This window comes from Poeciliopsis prolifica, unplaced genomic scaffold (genome assembly GCF_027474105.1).
Source record: "Poeciliopsis prolifica strain line A6 unplaced genomic scaffold, Auburn_PproV2 SCAFFOLD023, whole genome shotgun sequence".
Lineage (NCBI taxonomy): Eukaryota > Metazoa > Chordata > Actinopteri > Cyprinodontiformes > Poeciliidae > Poeciliopsis > Poeciliopsis prolifica.
Genome location: NW_026562398.1, coordinates 1,091,331 through 1,109,083, shown reverse-complemented (window position 1 = coordinate 1,109,083; position 17,753 = coordinate 1,091,331). Strand labels below are relative to the sequence as shown.

Sequence of the window (17,753 nt, the reverse complement as noted above, 5' to 3'; positions counted from 1 at the left end):
AAGTTTTCAAGACTGAAGACTTAACTTTAACTTAACACTGCAGTTCAATAATTGCAACATTTTCTGAATATTTTATTCATCATTTGTGAAGACTACCACTTTCTGTTTCTAACCAATTTTCTTTTGGTAAGGAGGCAAGAAGCCTGAATAAAGCAAAAAAGGATTTTACTCTTGTCAAATAAGGGTGAACACTAAGTAAATACATGTCTTCATTTGAGTTTTTTCTTTTAAATCCCTCATCTACTTTGTGATGCACTTGCTCAGGTCTGATAAATGTACATCAACACATGGGTTCTTGAAAAATCCTTGTGGTACAGACCTCAGAAGGGAATCCATATCCACATGAAGATGAATGACAGACACCAAAATGCAAATAAAGGTCTTCTTCAAAGCAATAAACTTGTGTTTTTAGAATTTTATTCTTCAAATTATTTAGTAAAATCTCATTTACATTTCTTTTTCCATATATATATATGTATATATTTATATATAATATTCACCAATTAACAGTTTTGGCTATTTTCCCTTTCTACCCCATTTATGCCCACACACTGATCCTAAGTCAAATACCCCTTCACATGCACATTGTGCGATGATCCTTAGTGCCAAGGTAGGTGGGTGGGTGTTTGGGTCTGGACAGAGCATGCCAGGAGAAAGGCTACAGAAACAGGGGATGGGAATGAGGCAGCCTAACTACAACACCTGTATGAAAACCTGTAAGATAACCACACAAAAGGTAAAGGGAGTATCTTCTTCCACAATGTCTTAAGTAATAATGGTGCAAGTCAGACCAATCATGTTAAAGAGATTGATGTATAACATCATAATTTCTTCCCAGAAATCAGTAATTCGTGTTGATAAATGTAAACTCCGCAAAGTCAGTTTTTCAAACTTCTGAAATAGAGCAAACTAATCTAAAGGCAGCCCTCAAGACTGTTTAGCCCTTTGTAGTGACCAACACAAATCAGTCTACTGTTTACAGTCAGAGCCACATCAAATGGAGTGAAAGTGGCCATCAATGTTGATTTTCTTCACAGGCTTCTTAAAAAGCCCACAATCTACAGACAAAACGCAACTTTAGCAAAAAGATAAAAAGTAAAAATCACAGGTTTATATGTTACATTAGCTTCACATCCAGACAAGCCATACAATGTGTTTGTTTCCACTCCAGCGAGAGTTGTTCTTCATTTGGCAAAACGATCACTCTTGACACATGGCTCAATACTTCTGAAAGTCCTCGGTGATGCTGGTTATGAATTGCAAACAGAGCTATTGAAACACAATTACACTGAAACATTTAAAAAGGCTTGACTGGATGGAAAAAAAAATTGCACATCTCCCCAAAGGTCACAAGACTTCTTGATACACTAGTTTAGATAACGTTGACATCTCATAAAGAGCCTTCCATCTACATCAAACATCCCTTTTGATCCGTTTTAATATGTTTAAGACAACACCTGACTTTAGCTTTTAAGGAAAGGAACAAAAAGGTTCAAATTAGACATTGCTTCTTGACAAGGTCATTACAACACATGTACAGGTGTACAATATTCTGCTTTAAAAAAAAAAAAATCATCAAGATGCACTTTAAAAAATATCTATAACCTTCTGTACTTGTAATCTATTTTTTCTGAAATCCAAAAATGAATTTTACATTTGGAGACTGGAGATTAAATAGCAATGCTGAAATAACAGATTGATAAAACATAGTATCTGACATTAAAAAATAAATCAAAATATTCTATGATAAGAGAGCTATACAGTCTTAAGGCATTCAGAGGTTAATCCTGACAGCACATGAAGGCTCGAGCAGCCCAAGCAGTCTGTCAAAAATGAATCAGACTAACACTTATTTTTTATGAGAAGTGAATGAAAATTAGCCCTTGGTAACTATAGACTTTTTACATGGAGAACGAGAGTAAACACCACACGGACCCATTCAAGCATGGGCTAGTATTTAAACCGAAGCAGCATATCTCCAAAGCCCAGCTATGAAACAGATATAGGAGAGTGGCTCTAAGTGTTTTACAGCAAGCTTAAAGACTTCAACGAGTCAAATCAATGTGAACTTGCAATGAATATGCTCAAACGTTAAATTTCAGTTAAAGATGCACCAATAAGGTTTTTCCAGGCCAATTCTGTGTTTCCGTCTTGACATTTTACCCATAAATTCTGACAGCTTCCAATTTTTTGGAAGCTGTCAGAAACCAAAATGTCAGGAACCAAAATGTGCAACAGATTTTTTGACAGCAGCTGCAGCTTTGAAAATAATGGAAATAAAACATTAACCCTCGATCTTCAATTTTTATTGAGTGGATCAAGCTACATGCTCATTGTTGATGCATTTCTACACTGAATTAACCAACCGATCCTCCTTCACAGCACATTGAGGGAAAAATATCTAGATCTAAACTCTGACCTTGTTGATTGGTGTATTCCCAAAAAGTAGTGTAGTAAAAGTCTGCTTTGCAAAACTAACATTATATACTTCTATAACAGAAAGCAATAAGGTCTAAATAAATTTTGAGACTCTGAGCTGGTGTCAGTGCTTAGCCGGACTGCAACATAAGCGGTTTCTGTCTTTTGCCAATCCAACCAAGAGAAAAACAGAAATGTAACTCAGTTAAGTAAGGAAAAGTAGAAATTTCAAATTAAAGTTGGTTTTGTTACTTATTAAATGAAGTCAAGTATTTGTTACAAGAATATTCTACACAATTCCTCCTTCACTAAATAAACATCTAAACCTGATTCCATTTATAATACATTTAGATGGTTTTCTGAGGTTACCACGCTACTTTTTAAACATAGACAACTTGTTAATTAAATGCTTTGTTCTGTTTATTTTTTCCTCTGAATATTGAGGCTAGTTTTAATCCATAATGTCAAACTGGGTGTAAGCTGATGTGAATTGAGGTAGACAGAAACCATTGAGGAGCACAAATCTTCATACTGCCGAAAACCAACCAACAGTTTAGACATTTGTTAGTCACTAGACTTGTTTACAAGCAGTCGGTTTCCTGTGACCCCACTTGAAGCAGAACGAGAATCACTAATTTGTGGAAGAGGCATCATGAATCATGTGGGGTTTGTGGGAAGTAATGAGAGGGACGAGGCCTGAATCCAACACCAACAGTCTGACGGAAATCATCTTCAACATCTTGAGTTCACAGTAGCGTTTGAAACTGACCCAAAGAAAGAAAATTACAAATATTTCAGGGTAATTTTACAAGGCATAATATTTTAAATAGAACATGTGTCTCTTCAGGATATCTTCTACCCCATAATCAACATATGTAAGATGTCAGACCTCATGCCCATTTAACAGTCTCACATTGTCCTAGAGAGCAGAGCGTTACTGACTTCCAGTGTGTTTACTTTTTTTTTTCCAACATTTTTCAAGTTTTCTAAAACATTACCTTTAAATATTAGGCAAGCTCAGGTCTTTTCTACACATACACACACACACACACACACACACACTCATACATAAATATATACTGTATCTACTTATGTATATTTATATATTAATATATTAGAAGAATTTTTAGCTGAGAAGTTAGGCAAAGTGTATAATGTTCATCAGGGCAGATTTGATTAAAATGAGATGAAGTTTAATTTGTCCAGTTTTCCCCATGTGGAGAGTAAAAAACTAAGAACAGTGGGAAGCGCAACGTCAACACAGGATGACTGAAAAGCAAGTCATCTGGTAAAACCAATAGAGAAAAGGCTTACAGCTTTACAAGGCAGAGAGTAGGCATGGGCCAGTTATAGGTACTGAGGTATAAGACGGTGTTACAAAATGGACATTTTAAATCCAAGGAGGAAAAAAAAAACATTTCCCTCATTCTGTTCCTTCATATTAAATTCAAATTTCTGTTCAAAATACTTTATTAATCCCAATGGTAAATTTAAAGTTGCATTTTATAATGAACTTCCTATAATGAGATGCCACAGAACATAGGGTAGTGCACTCCTTTCATTTTCACTGTGTGGTAGAGCCATTTTAACTGTGACATTCCCATTAAGCAGCTGGCCCCACGTACAGATAGCCTGACTTATTTTGCTACTCTAAAGAGCAGAACTGTATAAATATTGTATTCTGCAGTCAACACTGAAAAACTACTCAAAAATTTATCAGGTGTAAAAATAAATGTGAAGATACATCTATAATGATCAATGTCTCATTATTTTAGCCACACTGGGAAGAACTAAAGCTTGTTTTTAATTGATTATGTCACGTTTAACATTTTATTGTTTTCATTTTCTGAGTGTGCTCTATCATGGTGTGTGCATACTATGACAGAGCTGTTTTTTTACCCAAGATCATCATCTCCGTGAGAATCTCACACCGCCCCATGCCTAGCTAGCGGAGAGCTGGGTTAATGACATGGCTTTGTGGTATGTGCATTCCATGGCTCTACTGTCAGCAAGTGAGAATGTACAAGTTGGAGAAGAAACCACCAGATAAAATCAGAAACCAGAAAATGAACTATGTAAGCCAAGCTGAAAGCAATAGTGCAAAACTACATTAAATGCTAAGGGATTGTACTGAAGGGGATTATTCTGCCTGCCTGCTTCATCGATACACTAAGTGTGATATGGTGCCAGATTTAAAGTTGAGCTGATGGTTGGGCACAAAGTTGTGCTGAGGATTCTTTCGTGTGCACACATCTTTTGCATACAAGCCCATGCAAGAGTCACACGACACCTTAGAGCAATTTACACAGGTGTGTGAAGCGCCTGGCTTGTTGCAAAACCCGCATCGTGACCCCCCAATACTTATGCGCTCCGTGCTCCCTGCCTTTGGTGTTGTCATAGCAACTGACTTGCTTGGAAATAGTTTGGTGGGCATGAGGGGTTTTTCCAACATCTGGGGGTGAGGATGAGAATGAGAATGGGTCAGAGTTAGAGGGTGTGGATGGAGATGGGGGTGAGACTGGGTGTTAGAGTAGACAGATAGCTTTTCCTTCACAGGAATGTATCCATCAAGGGGGCGTGGGGATTTCGAGTGGTAGTCCTGGAGGCCACAACAGGGGGACGGATCTATATCGTGGCAGGCCGAGCAAAGAATCATGTCACACCTTTGACAGGATGCCGTTGTGGAGCATCCCAGTCCACAACCTTGACACTTCACACTCCCATGAGCTTTGAGAAGCCAGCTATCTCTGGCATCACGCGGCTCTCTGGATGGCGGTCGAGACGGAGTTTGCCTTCCTCCCGTTCCAACACCACCTCTCTCTGTGTACAAGTCAATGTCATCTAAGGAGGACATATGGTAGGACGTGTAGGGGTCAACTGGAGGAGACGACTGCATGGGAAAAAAGTCTGCAACAGGGCTGTAGGAAGGTGGAGCCGCGATAGAGAAAAACGATGCAGAGGTGTTGGGCCTGATGATCTCATCCTTCATGTCTTCCTCTGTGTCTACAAACAGAGGCTCCTTCCTTAGACTCAGAGATGCCTTCAGGATAGGCTTGTTGACAGCTGGGTGCCAGTGACCTGCCCCATCTGTAACATCCACAGACTTGGACGGTCGGCTTCCTCGTCTCAGGTGGTGGGCATGAGGCCTTTCTATATCCAACGGTCGAACAGACAACCGAGCAATGTCTGCCCCGAGGCTGTCTCGTCTGCGCAGTGCCTCAGCGCAACCAGCTGCATCATCTCTACAACCCCGTCGGAGCTCCAGAGCTTCCAGCTCCGAGGCAGAACCGCGGGCGAGAGCCACCACCTCCCCTAGAAGACGACACTCTGCCTGGGCCAGGAACAGTTCAAAGGCTAGCTGGCGGAGATGACTGCTGTCCCCTGGGTGGTCCAACAAACGAAACTGCGAATCATGGTCACAGGTATATCCAATGGTACGCATTAGCATTCGGAGTTCAGCATCAGAAATGGCAGACTGCAGGTGGTACACATAAGGGCCTGTGAAGGTCTAAAAGAGAGAGACATCTAAAAATCAGCATGACTGCAGCTCAATCTAAAGATCCATAAATCAATACCACTTAAGCACATTTTTAGATATAATTTGTAATAAGAAAAGTATTTAACTGCAATACATGACCTAAATTTGCATTGTGAGATGTAAACAAACATACAAAGACAGAAAGAACTTCAAACTATTTTCTAATTCCAGGTTCTTAGAGTGAAGCTTCTGGATACAGTTTAGCAGTCCTTAAAAGCTCAAGTATTCAAATAAAAAGCTAATTATTCAGACTTTTAGATTCACCATCTCAGGAATATCTGCAATAACTAAAATAACAAGAATTTATGTTACACTCAATGCATTTAGATGATCAGAAATTGCCATAAAAAGTTATGAGAAAAAATAAAACAAAACTCTGAAACATGAAACCGTTTTGGGCTGAAACTTTGAGGTAAGACTCTACCAAAGGTGTAACCCGATGAATGTCTGGTATTTATTAATAAGTAGCTCACACAAGTATTATTCCAATACTAAGTCTTATTATGACACCTGGGATATATAATAAATCTATGACAATAAATTACCCTCACCTTTATACATCGAAACTCTTTCTTCCAAGGGAAGAGCAGGAGGTTAGTGCAGATGGTTTCCAGAGTGTGAAAGGCCCTCTCCAGACTCTTAAGGTTGCCTCCTCTCTGGCATCGGAGCGAGTTCTCCACCATCTCATAGAAACGGACCATGCGAAATCGCTGTCCAGGATCTGGCTGATAGGCTCCGAGCAGAGCCGTCGCTGTGGAGAGTAGTGCCTCGCTGTCCTTGTGTCTGCTTTTGTCTCCCTCCAACGTACTTCCAGTTCCCATATATCCCCCCTCCGGACGCCTTTCCAGTGCCGTCACATATCTCCGGAACAGGTCCTCTCTCAACTTGGCATCCATTATTTTCAACAGACAATCATTCAGATACCAGAGAGACCCTCAACTCTTCAGGCACGCCTTGATTGGGGATGCCACATTCAAGCACCATTTTAGGTGAGCATAATTTACCGTGCACATTGGCACACACTAACTTCCAATATTCTGGAGAGAGAAGAGCAAATAGACTCAATAGCCCATTCTCTAACCACAAAAAACTGTGTTTTGGTAGCTTTCAGTTGATAGAGGAAGGCAGCAGCCTGTATGGTTGTCTTTGTCTGGGCATCTCTTCTTAATCTCAAAGAATAACTTGTTTCAAGACAAATAGGTCTGTGTCACACAGATAGCAGGGAGGAGATTTGCTCTCTGGTAGTTCAAAGTTGGATTTATGGAGTCCCTTTGCTTCAGTATTTGTAGAGTTTGAGGTCACTCATTTGAACAAGTCATTCTTAACTGAACGTTTCTTCTCAGCAATTTCTAAACTGGGAGAAAAAAAAACAGGAATGACAATTACAAAAAAGGTAGTTTTATCACACATATCAAAATAAGAAAAAACATGCTAAATATAACTAAACGGGGTACGATTTAAAATCTTTTCAAAGAGAAGACAAAAAAAGTCTCTCTTGTATTCTCTTGTATGGAACATAAGTAAGGCAGAACAGATCTGTGGCAGTATCAGTGCTTTGAGTGGGATGTTGAAGATGCACTGAGTTGGTTCCTGAATGTTGGTTAAAACACCAACACAGCTAGACTGATTCAATTCCCGTCATGTTTGTAATAGCTACACATTTTTGGATAGCTCAAGTACAGATAGCACATTTAAAGGTAGAGAGTAACACACTTATCTGTTTAAATTTGTGCAAGTGAAAATGTGGGCTATGGCAAAGAGCAGCTCCCTTTGTAAAGCTATTCATTTACAACCCCCAAAGTTATTCGTGAAGGGATTCTAATGTGTAGTTTATCTTTTTGCGATAGTGCGACTGTTACCTACAAGGAAGCACGTACTTGTCGTTCTTTCGCAAGCTGGCTATTCCAGTTTCGTTACAGATACAGTGAGCATCATGTAGCCAGCTAGCACGCAGTGTTAACATCCCTTTTCACTGCGTATATCAACTGCGACAGCATCAGTGGCCGTATACGAAGACCAAGAGAAAACACCACAACAGCTTTTTCGCGGATTTTCAATCTCAACCCCGAAAACAACAACCGAGAAAGACCTCAAACTAAACGAAGCAGTGAACGCCCATTTCATCACAGCAGCCTAGCTAACATTTGCTTCTAGCTAGCAGGGCGTTCCATTGTAACCAGGATGTCTTTATCGGGTATAGAGTCATTTATCAATGCAGGACGATTATAAAACAAAACCTACGTGATTTATAGTAAATATGTCTCTCTCAGGGAAACCCGCCGCCTTTTGAACAGAAACCTCGCCACCCTTGTATCTTACCTTAAGAAAATGTTAGCCTGGCTAGTTACGCCTCCTCAGCTGTTGAAAATTCCCTTCATCGCAATACGCATGCGCTCAGAGCGTCAGCATCGCGTCACCCACGTGCTGAGGAAGAGAGGGCACTGTGAGACACAAAGATAAAACCAGTTTCTGACAAACTATTTTGTTGATGTTTTTTGCTTGTTCAGAGCAAAACCGGCATTAAGAGATCTAGAAAAGTTCTATTTTGTTTTTATTTCAGACTTTTTATTTTCCCTTTTAAAATTTGAATGACTATTTGTATACAGTACTTCAGATTTTTTCAACAAAAATAATTAAACAGCTTTAACAAAAAATGTATACATAAAAACAATATACAGTGTTCTTTATTTAGTTTTTTATCTAAAGCTTGACAATAATAGCAGCAAGACAGTCTAGACGAATGTTATGTGAAATGGGAAAAGGCAGATTTTCTGACTGACTCAGATCAAAACAATATATATGGAGAGAAGATCTGCACTGGTTGCCATCAGGGGATCATTTGTGTTGCCCCAGAATATATATAATCTTCCCAGTAGTGCTAAATTATTTCTTCAAGATAAATTATTGAATTTCTGGAATTTGCAAAGGGTTTATAGCTACAACAAATTAGTGCATTTCATAAACAGCCCTGACAGTCACAGGCTTAAACCAATGTTAAAAAAGACTTACCAAATACAAATAAGAATTTTTTTTATGTGTGTGTACGCCCCTGTACATCTTTTGGATATATTTCTTTTGCTGAGACTCATGTTGACAAACTGTAAGGGCAAATTTATAGCATAAGAAAATCCCTTGCAGTTATTAAAACTGCATACGCCGATTGAAAGAAATGTACAACTTAGTAGGATGATTTCAAAATGTACAAAATATGTACGTGCAATTCATGAAAAAAGCAATGTGAATGGCATTCATGTTGCTGTGCAAACAATTGTGTGCAAAATACTAGGAGCAGTGATGGCTGTTATGTTAACAGCTGAAGGAGTTACAAAAACACTCTTTAGGTCACCTACGCAGAAGCTCAGAGCTCAAGAGTGTAATGCATGAGCTAGGTAACACTTTTAATTCTATATCATTTAATTCTGTAATTAAATTATAAAATTGAATTATTAATTCTATAATTTGGATTACTTTTCTTTTATATATATATATATATATATATATTATATATATATATATATATATATATATATAATATAGATATATATATATATATATATATCAGTCCAGAAATGTGCAGTCCTTGGCACAGCCAAGATACTGCGCAGAACCCTCAAGCTCCCAGGCCTCTGGTAGAGGACCCGAGCTCAGAGGATAAGAACCACCCGCGGTGGGTGAGAAGGGAATTTTTTTTTTTTTATATATATATATATATATATATATATATATATATATATTATATATATATATATATATATATATTATATATATATATATATATATATATATATCAATGTTTATCAAGACTCATTTTATCTCACCCTCAGATGAGTGAGATGAGGGTTACCTGCTTAATTAATTAATAAACTGGCATCTTAAACTGTATTGCTGTCAGTTGTGATATGTTTACAGGAATACAATATCTGCTGTAATGTTTTCGTGATTGTAATTCCTGAAGCTCCGCCCCTCGCGCTTTAAAAAGAACCCGAACCCAGTGACGTTTTGTTACAGTTAGTGTTGCTGGGGACTTACACAGTGAAGAAAAGAAATGGCGATGCTCGGCGGTTTCAGCTCAGCACAGCCCAAGAGTGTCCCTGACGGGAGCAGTGACATGTCGGATTTCGTTTGTCCAGTTTGCCTTGAAATTTTCGACTCTCCTCTAACAACACAATGCGGTCATACGTGAGTATTTCGTGCTAATTTTCCATCTCCCTCCCCCTATCCCACGTCTGCTACCACCAACGAGGCAATGGTAGCAGTTAAAAACAATGAGAGAGTAGCGACGGCGTTAAAGACATTGTTGGATAAAGTCTCAAAACGTGAAGCGTTCCTTCGTCTGCTTTTTGTCGAGACTATGCTGTTCTACTTTGCTTTAAAATTATGTGGAAAACCCCATTAAAACCTGCTAAATCAGTTTCAGTTTTGTTTACATCAAGGAGGCCTCAGTCGGGAAATGTAGTCTTATTTTCCTTTACAATGACTGGAGGAAGTGCCCTAAAAGACTACAACTCCCTGTGCTTTCTTGAGCTTGGTACTTTCCTTCGGTTTTACGGGAAGCTCATGTCAGTAGCATAAAAAAGAAATTACTCCGCTAACAAAGTGTGTGAATTCTTAATAAAATAATAAATAAAGGCTAGATTTGAATTAAAAAAAAAACTAAAACATATAATAATCAGTTTCTTTCCTTTTGATCACACCATTATCGCATTCTTTCTTCTGTTACCTGGCAGGTTCTGCCAGAGCTGTTTGCAAGAATGTTTGCGTCCACAGAAGCCTGTGTGTGCTGTATGTAGGACAGCTCTGACCCACTGGACTAAAGCTGCTGATTTAGAGGCCCTCATCCACTCGTCTGTGGCAGCTTGCAAGGGATGTGGAGTTCAGGTAAGTTTAATTAAAACTCTAGTAAGCCAAGACTATCGCCAGCTTCATGTGAAATGTATTTGAGAACACATAGTGACTACAGTTTCTGTTCAGTTTGAAATAGTAATAATTGTGCCAACTACCACAAAGACTGACTTTTTATAAACATAACAAAGTGCTATGCTATTTGTTTCCTTTTAAGATTGGCCTTTCTCAGATGAGGAGCCACACAGTTGCCTGTTCAAAATACCAGGAGTACATTGAGGAGGGCGTGAGGAGCACTGCCCAAAGTCAGCCTGCCATTATCAGGTGAGGGAAATTATGCACAATCACAGAGGAAAAATCAGCCTGCTTCACACTAAATGGAAGAAGAAGAAAATGTTTTGCATCTAATAATAGCCTTTTGTTTGGTTGAATAAATCTAGGATTGCACTGATATACACTGTGGGCATGGTCTTGTTGTAACCCACTTCAACATTACCTGCTGAAACTCTATTGATTAGAATAGAATAGAATAGATTAGAATGCCAGAGAAAGTTGCACATAACCATAGCACTGAGAAGATTGTGAAGTGGGGGGGAGTAAATTCACAAACCTTGGACCGTGGCTGGAGTCACCACCCACATGCATCTGGGACATGGGGTAGTGCTTAACCGGAAACAAGGTCACAAGTGTCCTGTTCTTGGATGAAAGTAAATTTAGCATTTCATTCGGTCCTGGCATCTGGGGAATTGGTAGAAAGACACAGATTCCAAATTAGTAGAGATCCAGTGTGAAGTTCCCACTGTGAATAATAAGTTGGGTTGCTGTGTCATCTGTGGGTGTTAGTCCAAAGCCACTGCAGATGTCTACAGTGGAAATTTTAGAGCACTTAAATCATCCTTCTTCTTATCAATACCAATACGTGTTGTGTTGATCACAATATCACTGAGGTGAGTTGATGAGTTGATTCTACTGAAACAAACTATATTGAGAATTTATTGACAAAGATTAGAGACAGCAGGCCCAACAATGCAGACTAGCTGAAGGCAGCTATTAGAGCAACCAGGGCTTCCTGAACATCTCAACACAGCCACAGGCTGATTACCTTCATGCAACACTGCACTGAGACATTAATTCATCCAAAAGGAGCCCCTCACTGCATAATCTTGTGTTATGAGATATTCTAATGTTCTGAGAAACTGAATTTTATGTCTTATTAGCTGCAAACCATAATCAACATTAAAAAAAGTAAACACTTGAAATGTATCACTATACTGTATGTAAAGAATTTATCAGTTTGTTTTTTTAGCTGAATAACTGTTCAATGATATTCTAATTCAATAAGATATCCTTTCAGACATTTACTGTCTCCTTACCCTGCGTGTTAAGGACAGTCAGCAGGAGGAGTTATAACTGCTTCATTGTTCTTTCACACAGTTGTGATATGGCTCAAACATACTCAACTGCACTAAAGATTATGCAATAAGACTTCTCTGATTCCAGTAAGCTGTCAAGTTATGAGGGTGTATAAAAAAAATTTTTTAAAAAAAACTTGAATTACATTTTGTTTTTAATCCTAGAAGAGCCATTGACACAGGTGTCTATAGGATGAATAACGCCAATGGTTAAATTGTTTGCACAAGTGATTCCTTCACTGGTGCTGTTTCAACTTGTAGTGTTGGAGGGGGCAATACTGAATAAGCAAATTCTTTGCTTATTCAGATAGAACAGGGATTATTCAGCTTACTGCTGAATACAGAAAATATTTGCCTATAATTGCAAAATAACTTTTGTTATCTTGGTTGGTCAGGCATCAACATTATTCCAAAGTAGTATTTTGATTCTTTTATTTATTTATATATATATATATATATATATTATATATATATATATATATATATATATATATTATATATATATATAATTTTTTTTTTGCTTGATTTTATGAGCAAGAGTTTGTATTAAATGTTCCAGAAATACCAGTTTGATTGCACTAATTTCAACAGTTTGCAAACTTCAAGAAAACTGATGATAGTTGAGGTTGTTGATCTTCCTTTCCTACAATGCACTGTCATATTTATGGTGTTAATTCATTGACACTATAAATAAAAGCTGCATTTTTGTATTTATTAGAAACATTATTATTATTTTTGTTTTCCCTGCACAGTTGTGCTATTTAATTAATCCATGGAATAACCACATTGAAAGTCTGTATTTAAAGGTCTGAATTGTATTTTATTTTATTTATTTTTCAGGTGTAGACTGCATGCAAAAAGATTTAAAGATAGAGGTAGAAAGTGCTGATACTGGAGAAACCTGTTCCAAAATCAAATTTAAAACCAAGTTCATGACAAACTGGCATTGTTGCTTACAGTTAAATATTTGGGGACTTAAGAAAGCAAGAAGCTTAATGCAAGGAAGTTTCAGAATGCATTTCCAAATAAAAAGTATTTTTGGCATACAATAGGAAAATACACAGCATTAATACATTTACATCCCTTTTTGGTTGAAGATGCAAGTCAGTAAATGCAAAAAGTAAAATGTGCATTATAACAAAAGTGAAAGTAAAGCTGCTTTTTTTTTCTGAGGTTGTATAATAATCTACTGGTGTTGTTAAGTGGCTGTCTTTGAAAGCACAATGGCTCAGGCAAGTTACTCAAGTTGAAAGTTTAAAGAGCACCGGCAATCTTACTGTATCCTGCTTATTTAAAATGCTTCTTTAAATAATCAATTTTTTATGTCAGGATTACTGAGGTATAGAGTTCCTAATGAAGTATTTATTTAGGTAATTTGGTGTCAAAGCAAAAATACTTTAAAACAAATCAGATTCACATCTATAGCACAATTCACAAGTTCACAATTTACCAGGAAAAAATTGAATAGTATATAAAGAAAATGACAAAAGAAATATATTGGAAGTATAATGTACAATTAAATGGGTATAGTGCTTCTTCTCAGTGTGGAAAAGTATGGAATTTGATTTGAAGTATTTTCCAGATCTGGATAAGTGTGGAAAAGAAAATAGTCTAAGAAAAAAAATATTTGTATTTCCAGACATCCCATAGTCTTTGACTTCCTTTTATCACTCCATTTCCTTTTGTCTCCTTCTCTTTCTTCTTGCATGACATTCCCTGTGATTCCTGATTCTTCCCTTCCCTACTTTCCTCTTTTTCATCTATTTTGGCTTTCCTTGCATTTCTTCCTCTTATTTTCCCTATCTCACTTTCTTTGTTGAGTCCTTCCTTCCTTGCTATTGCCCTTCCTTGTTTTCTTCTGTCAGTCAATGTGTTCTTTCACCCTTTTAAAACTGCCCTCTATCATTGTCATTCTTTTCTTGCCTTTATCTTTAGTTCATTAATTGTGCCCATCCTTTCTACCATTCTCTTCCTGTCTTCCTTGTATCCTCCTTGTCTCATTCTGTGTTTTTGTTCCTTCACTTCTATTGCCTCTTTATATTCTTGGTGTCTATCTTTCTATTTCTCCTTTCTGATATCATTCCTTTTATTTGTCTGTCTATACATTTTCCGTTCTTCTTCTTCCCACTCTCCTATTTTTTGTTTCTTTCTCATGTCTATCATTCCTTCCTTTTTATCTGGTCTATGCCTGTGCCATAAATAAGTTTTCTCATGTAGCTAGTGACTGCCATCCCTTCATAGGGAATGTATATATATTTTTGAAAAGAGCTAAATGTTTGGAGAAACTCTGGGAATTTAAGTCAAGAAAACTATGGATTTTTTTTTTTTTTTTAACATAAAAAATTATGCACTAGCTCTTCTGTGTTACTTCATTTGTTTTCTTCCAGAAATTTCTTAGTTTAATTAGCAAACCAAATACAGCCTTACACTTCAGCTTGTTGTAAAAAGACTGATCACAGAATTATTTCTGTTCCCGTCCTTCAGCCAGGTGCCAAACCGCTTCACTTTCTCCTGTCCCTTCTGCAACTGCCCGAACCTGGATCAGGACAGCCTAGTTGAACATTGCACTTCCCAACATGCACGGGATACGCGCCAAGTGGTGAGAAATCCACAGAGTTGTGTGATCCTTTTTGTTTGTTTTTTTTTGTTTGTTTTCTCTTTAGTCTAGACCAATAAATTGTTTATGGTTGCTTTGTTGCTCTCATTTTGTAAGGTGTGTCCTATCTGTGCCTCAATGCCTTGGGGAGACCCCAACTACAGGAGTACTGACTTTTTCCAGCACCTGAAGATCAGACACACTTTCTCCTATGATACTTTTGTTGTGAGTACAACACCATCATTACTAGACCTTGATTTTGAACTAGTCTCTTGTGACTTTTTTTATTTCTTCTTTTGTGGTGTTCTGCAGGATTACGCCACAGATGAGGCCACCATGATTCAGGAGGCTTTACAGCGTTCCCTCATGGACAAGTGAAGTGTGAGGAACACTGTAGCAGCAAGGAAAGGAATCCAGAGAAGAGAGCAGGAGATTGTCTTGGAAAGACAAAAACACACACTGTATCAATTTATCTATCCAGAGGACGGTTGTACTGAATCACTATGGATAATTATTATTTAAAGGGCACATTGGGTTGCATCTTCAAAATCTAAAAGATTTAAAATAAAACAATAAATAATGGTATGTGATTGAAACATATTGTACTGTTTGTTTTAGGGCTGGAGTGTTTGATAATCCTTTATCTTCCCCTCTACTGAGTCTGTGTTCTTTGTAGTTAGTTTTGCATCACTTTAACTAGTTTTCAGTCATTTATTTTGTAATAATCTAGTGTCGTACAACCAAAAGCTTTGAAAGTTGTTGGGTGGTGAGAGGGGAAAAAGAAAAAAGGAAAAAAAAAAAATTAATACTTGATGTTATGAGAGGGTTCGACCACTAGGTGGCTGAATATCGCCAACAAATAAACTTTATGAGGGAATGTTGTCTAGCAACAGTAACAAATGATGTGCTACCCAAGAATGGCTATGCTTATAAAATAACTGCCTCAAGAGAGGGAGACAGGGGGGTACGTTTAAATCTATGCTGTTTCTGGTTGGAGTGTTTTGTTTTTTTTTTCTTCTCCCATTTTATTTTCCAGGATGTGCTGAAACAGATAACTTGTGTAGGGTCAAACTGAAGCAGAGACGGTGGTTTGCTTCATTGTAATGTTCCTCCCTTTGTGTCTTTGTGCCTTGTAGTAAATCTTATTTCTGACTTCCAAAGTTAACAGGGCTAATCTAGATCATCCTGGGGACTATGAGATCCAAGAATTTCAGCATCAATTAGTTGTGTTGGTCACTTTTTTTTTACTCTAATTTTTGTCTTTTTTTTTTTTTTGTCCACCGGGGGGCACTAGAGTTCTACCTTTCCCTGACAGTTCCAGTTGTGACAACACTAGAGCAACCTCGATTTTATTGCTTTTTTCACATGCATTTTCATTTAGAATTTTGGTTTTAAGTGCATTATTTGACGGCGTCACAGATATACAAAAATAGGTTTTAGTGAAATAATTTAGTCCTAGTGGAAATACAATGAATACAACTTTTAAATTACATGGTGAGGTATAACTTTAAATGTAAAGTGCTGTGACGTGTTGCTGGAATAGAAACTTGTAGTAATCCAGAATACATTACTTTTATATCTTAAAAATCTTAGTTCTTATATTGAATGCCACCCAAATATTGCATGCAGGGTTAGAAAATTCCAGCAGTGGTTTGTGTTTTCTGGGGCTGGATAGGGTTATTTTTATTTATTTTATTTTTGTTTTCATTTTGCCTGTATGCTTTTGCATTAATATATATATATATTTTTTTCCCAATAACTTTTGATGTCTCAGATCAATTTTAGACTGTAATACAAATTTTTACATGGAAGCAATGCATTTTTGGTTTACCAATTGATATGTGAATATCCTTGCAAGCAGATTAAGTAGCTCCCATACCAAACCCTTGTTTTTTTTTTTTTGTTTTTGTTTTTTTCTAGTGTTTGGTCCTACTTATAAGGCCTGATGTGAAAGTTTTTGTCCCCCTCTGATGTAGTAATGTTTTTATTTTACTAGGCGTTTCTAATGTGTGATATTTCCACCCCTTTTCTCAATATATCTGTTTTTATCAGCCCTGCTGTCAGGGTGTGCTAAGTCCCAAGAAATTAAAGATCTTTAATTATTTAAGCTTTGGACTCTGATATCAGGTGCTGTAATTTATACCGATATGTATTGAAGGTGTGTTTGTGTGTGTTTCAATCACTGATTACAGTGCGTTGCAAACACATTCATACCAATTCATCTCATTACAGCCACACCCCTCTATGTTGTGTTCTTGTATTTTATGTGATAGACCAGCACAAAGTCATACTTTACATTCAAGTATTGACCCCATGAGTCAGTACTTTGGAGTATGTGTGTACAAGCTCTACACTGTTAGTCTACAGTTTTCTCCATTCTCATTTATAGTCTGGGTCAAGATCATAATCTCTGAGCGTTTTCAGGTCTTGGCATACATTCTTAGATTTATGGTGGGATTTTGACTGGCTTATTCTAACTAGTAGATAAGTTGGGTGTCTGGTGTGTTCCTTGATTTTCATAATGCCCTAACATCGGTATATTTTTCTCTTATTAACTCATAGGCAGGTTCATTGGAAGGGCACCAGACTAAAAGATGCTGAATACAGATGCATGTCATACTTTTCAGGATATGTTTTTTTTGTTTGCTATTAAAGCCATGTGTCAATCGGAAGTCATGCCTGTGTGCTTTGTGTTGCTTGGTTTGGTTTTAAATGTGCAATATAGGGAAGTTGAAGTGACGCAAACACTTCACAGTACATATTTAAAGGAAATCAATGCAAGAAAGAATAGTCATGGTTAGCTTTCTCTGGTGGAATTAAGACAAAAATTGCTTCACAGGGAAGAAACTATGGAAATAAGAGCTTTCTATCAACCTTTGTTTTATTTTTAAGAAATGAGGACATCATACTAACAATGTTCTTGCAATGTAACAACTTGCTGATGAAA

At 37.3% G+C, this 17,753-nt stretch overlaps 2 protein-coding genes across 5 annotated transcripts; one reads left to right on the top strand and one right to left on the bottom strand.

Moving 5' to 3' along the window:
* Positions 1-400: 400 nt before the first annotated feature.
* spata2 (spermatogenesis associated 2) lies at positions 401-11,565 on the bottom strand. Of its 4 annotated transcripts, none has more exons than XM_055046240.1 (4): positions 11,409-11,565; positions 8,276-8,397; positions 6,508-7,310; positions 401-5,926 (listed from the first exon to the last, which is right to left on the bottom strand). In XM_055046240.1, the coding sequence occupies exons 3-4, from the start codon at positions 6,850-6,852 to the stop codon at positions 4,577-4,579; spliced, it is 1,695 nt and encodes a 564-aa protein (XP_054902215.1). In that variant the 5' UTR covers positions 6,853-7,310; positions 8,276-8,397; positions 11,409-11,565; the 3' UTR covers positions 401-4,576. The 4 variants fall into 4 exon arrangements, with proteins under 4 accessions (XP_054902215.1, XP_054902214.1, XP_054902217.1 ...); XM_055046239.1 differs by having other exon boundaries at positions 8,276-8,380; XM_055046242.1 differs by having other exon boundaries at positions 6,508-7,305; positions 8,276-8,380.
* rnf114 (ring finger protein 114) lies at positions 9,976-17,478 on the top strand. The gene is made up of 6 exons (XM_055046244.1): positions 9,976-10,135; positions 10,684-10,834; positions 11,016-11,122; positions 14,695-14,809; positions 14,924-15,031; positions 15,119-17,478. Exons 1-6 carry the CDS (start codon positions 10,002-10,004, stop codon positions 15,182-15,184), a joined length of 681 nt encoding a protein of 226 aa, XP_054902219.1. The 5' UTR covers positions 9,976-10,001; the 3' UTR covers positions 15,185-17,478.
* Positions 17,479-17,753: the final 275 nt, after the last annotated feature.

Excerpts from the sequence above, each read along its gene's own strand:
- spata2 (XM_055046240.1), bottom strand. The coding sequence starts at position 6,852 with ATGGATGCCAAGTTGAGAGAGGACCTGTTCCGGAGATATGTGACGGCA. Across the intron at positions 5,927-6,507 it reads AAGAGTTTCGATGTATAAAG|ACCTTCACAGGCCCTTATGT; the intron begins GTGAGGGTAATT and ends TCTCTCTTTTAG.
- rnf114 (XM_055046244.1), top strand. The coding sequence starts at position 10,002 with ATGGCGATGCTCGGCGGTTTCAGCTCAGCACAGCCCAAGAGTGTCCCT. Across the intron at positions 10,136-10,683 it reads ACAACACAATGCGGTCATAC|GTTCTGCCAGAGCTGTTTGC; the intron begins GTGAGTATTTCG and ends GTTACCTGGCAG. Across the intron at positions 14,810-14,923 it reads CACGGGATACGCGCCAAGTG|GTGTGTCCTATCTGTGCCTC; the intron begins GTGAGAAATCCA and ends TCATTTTGTAAG.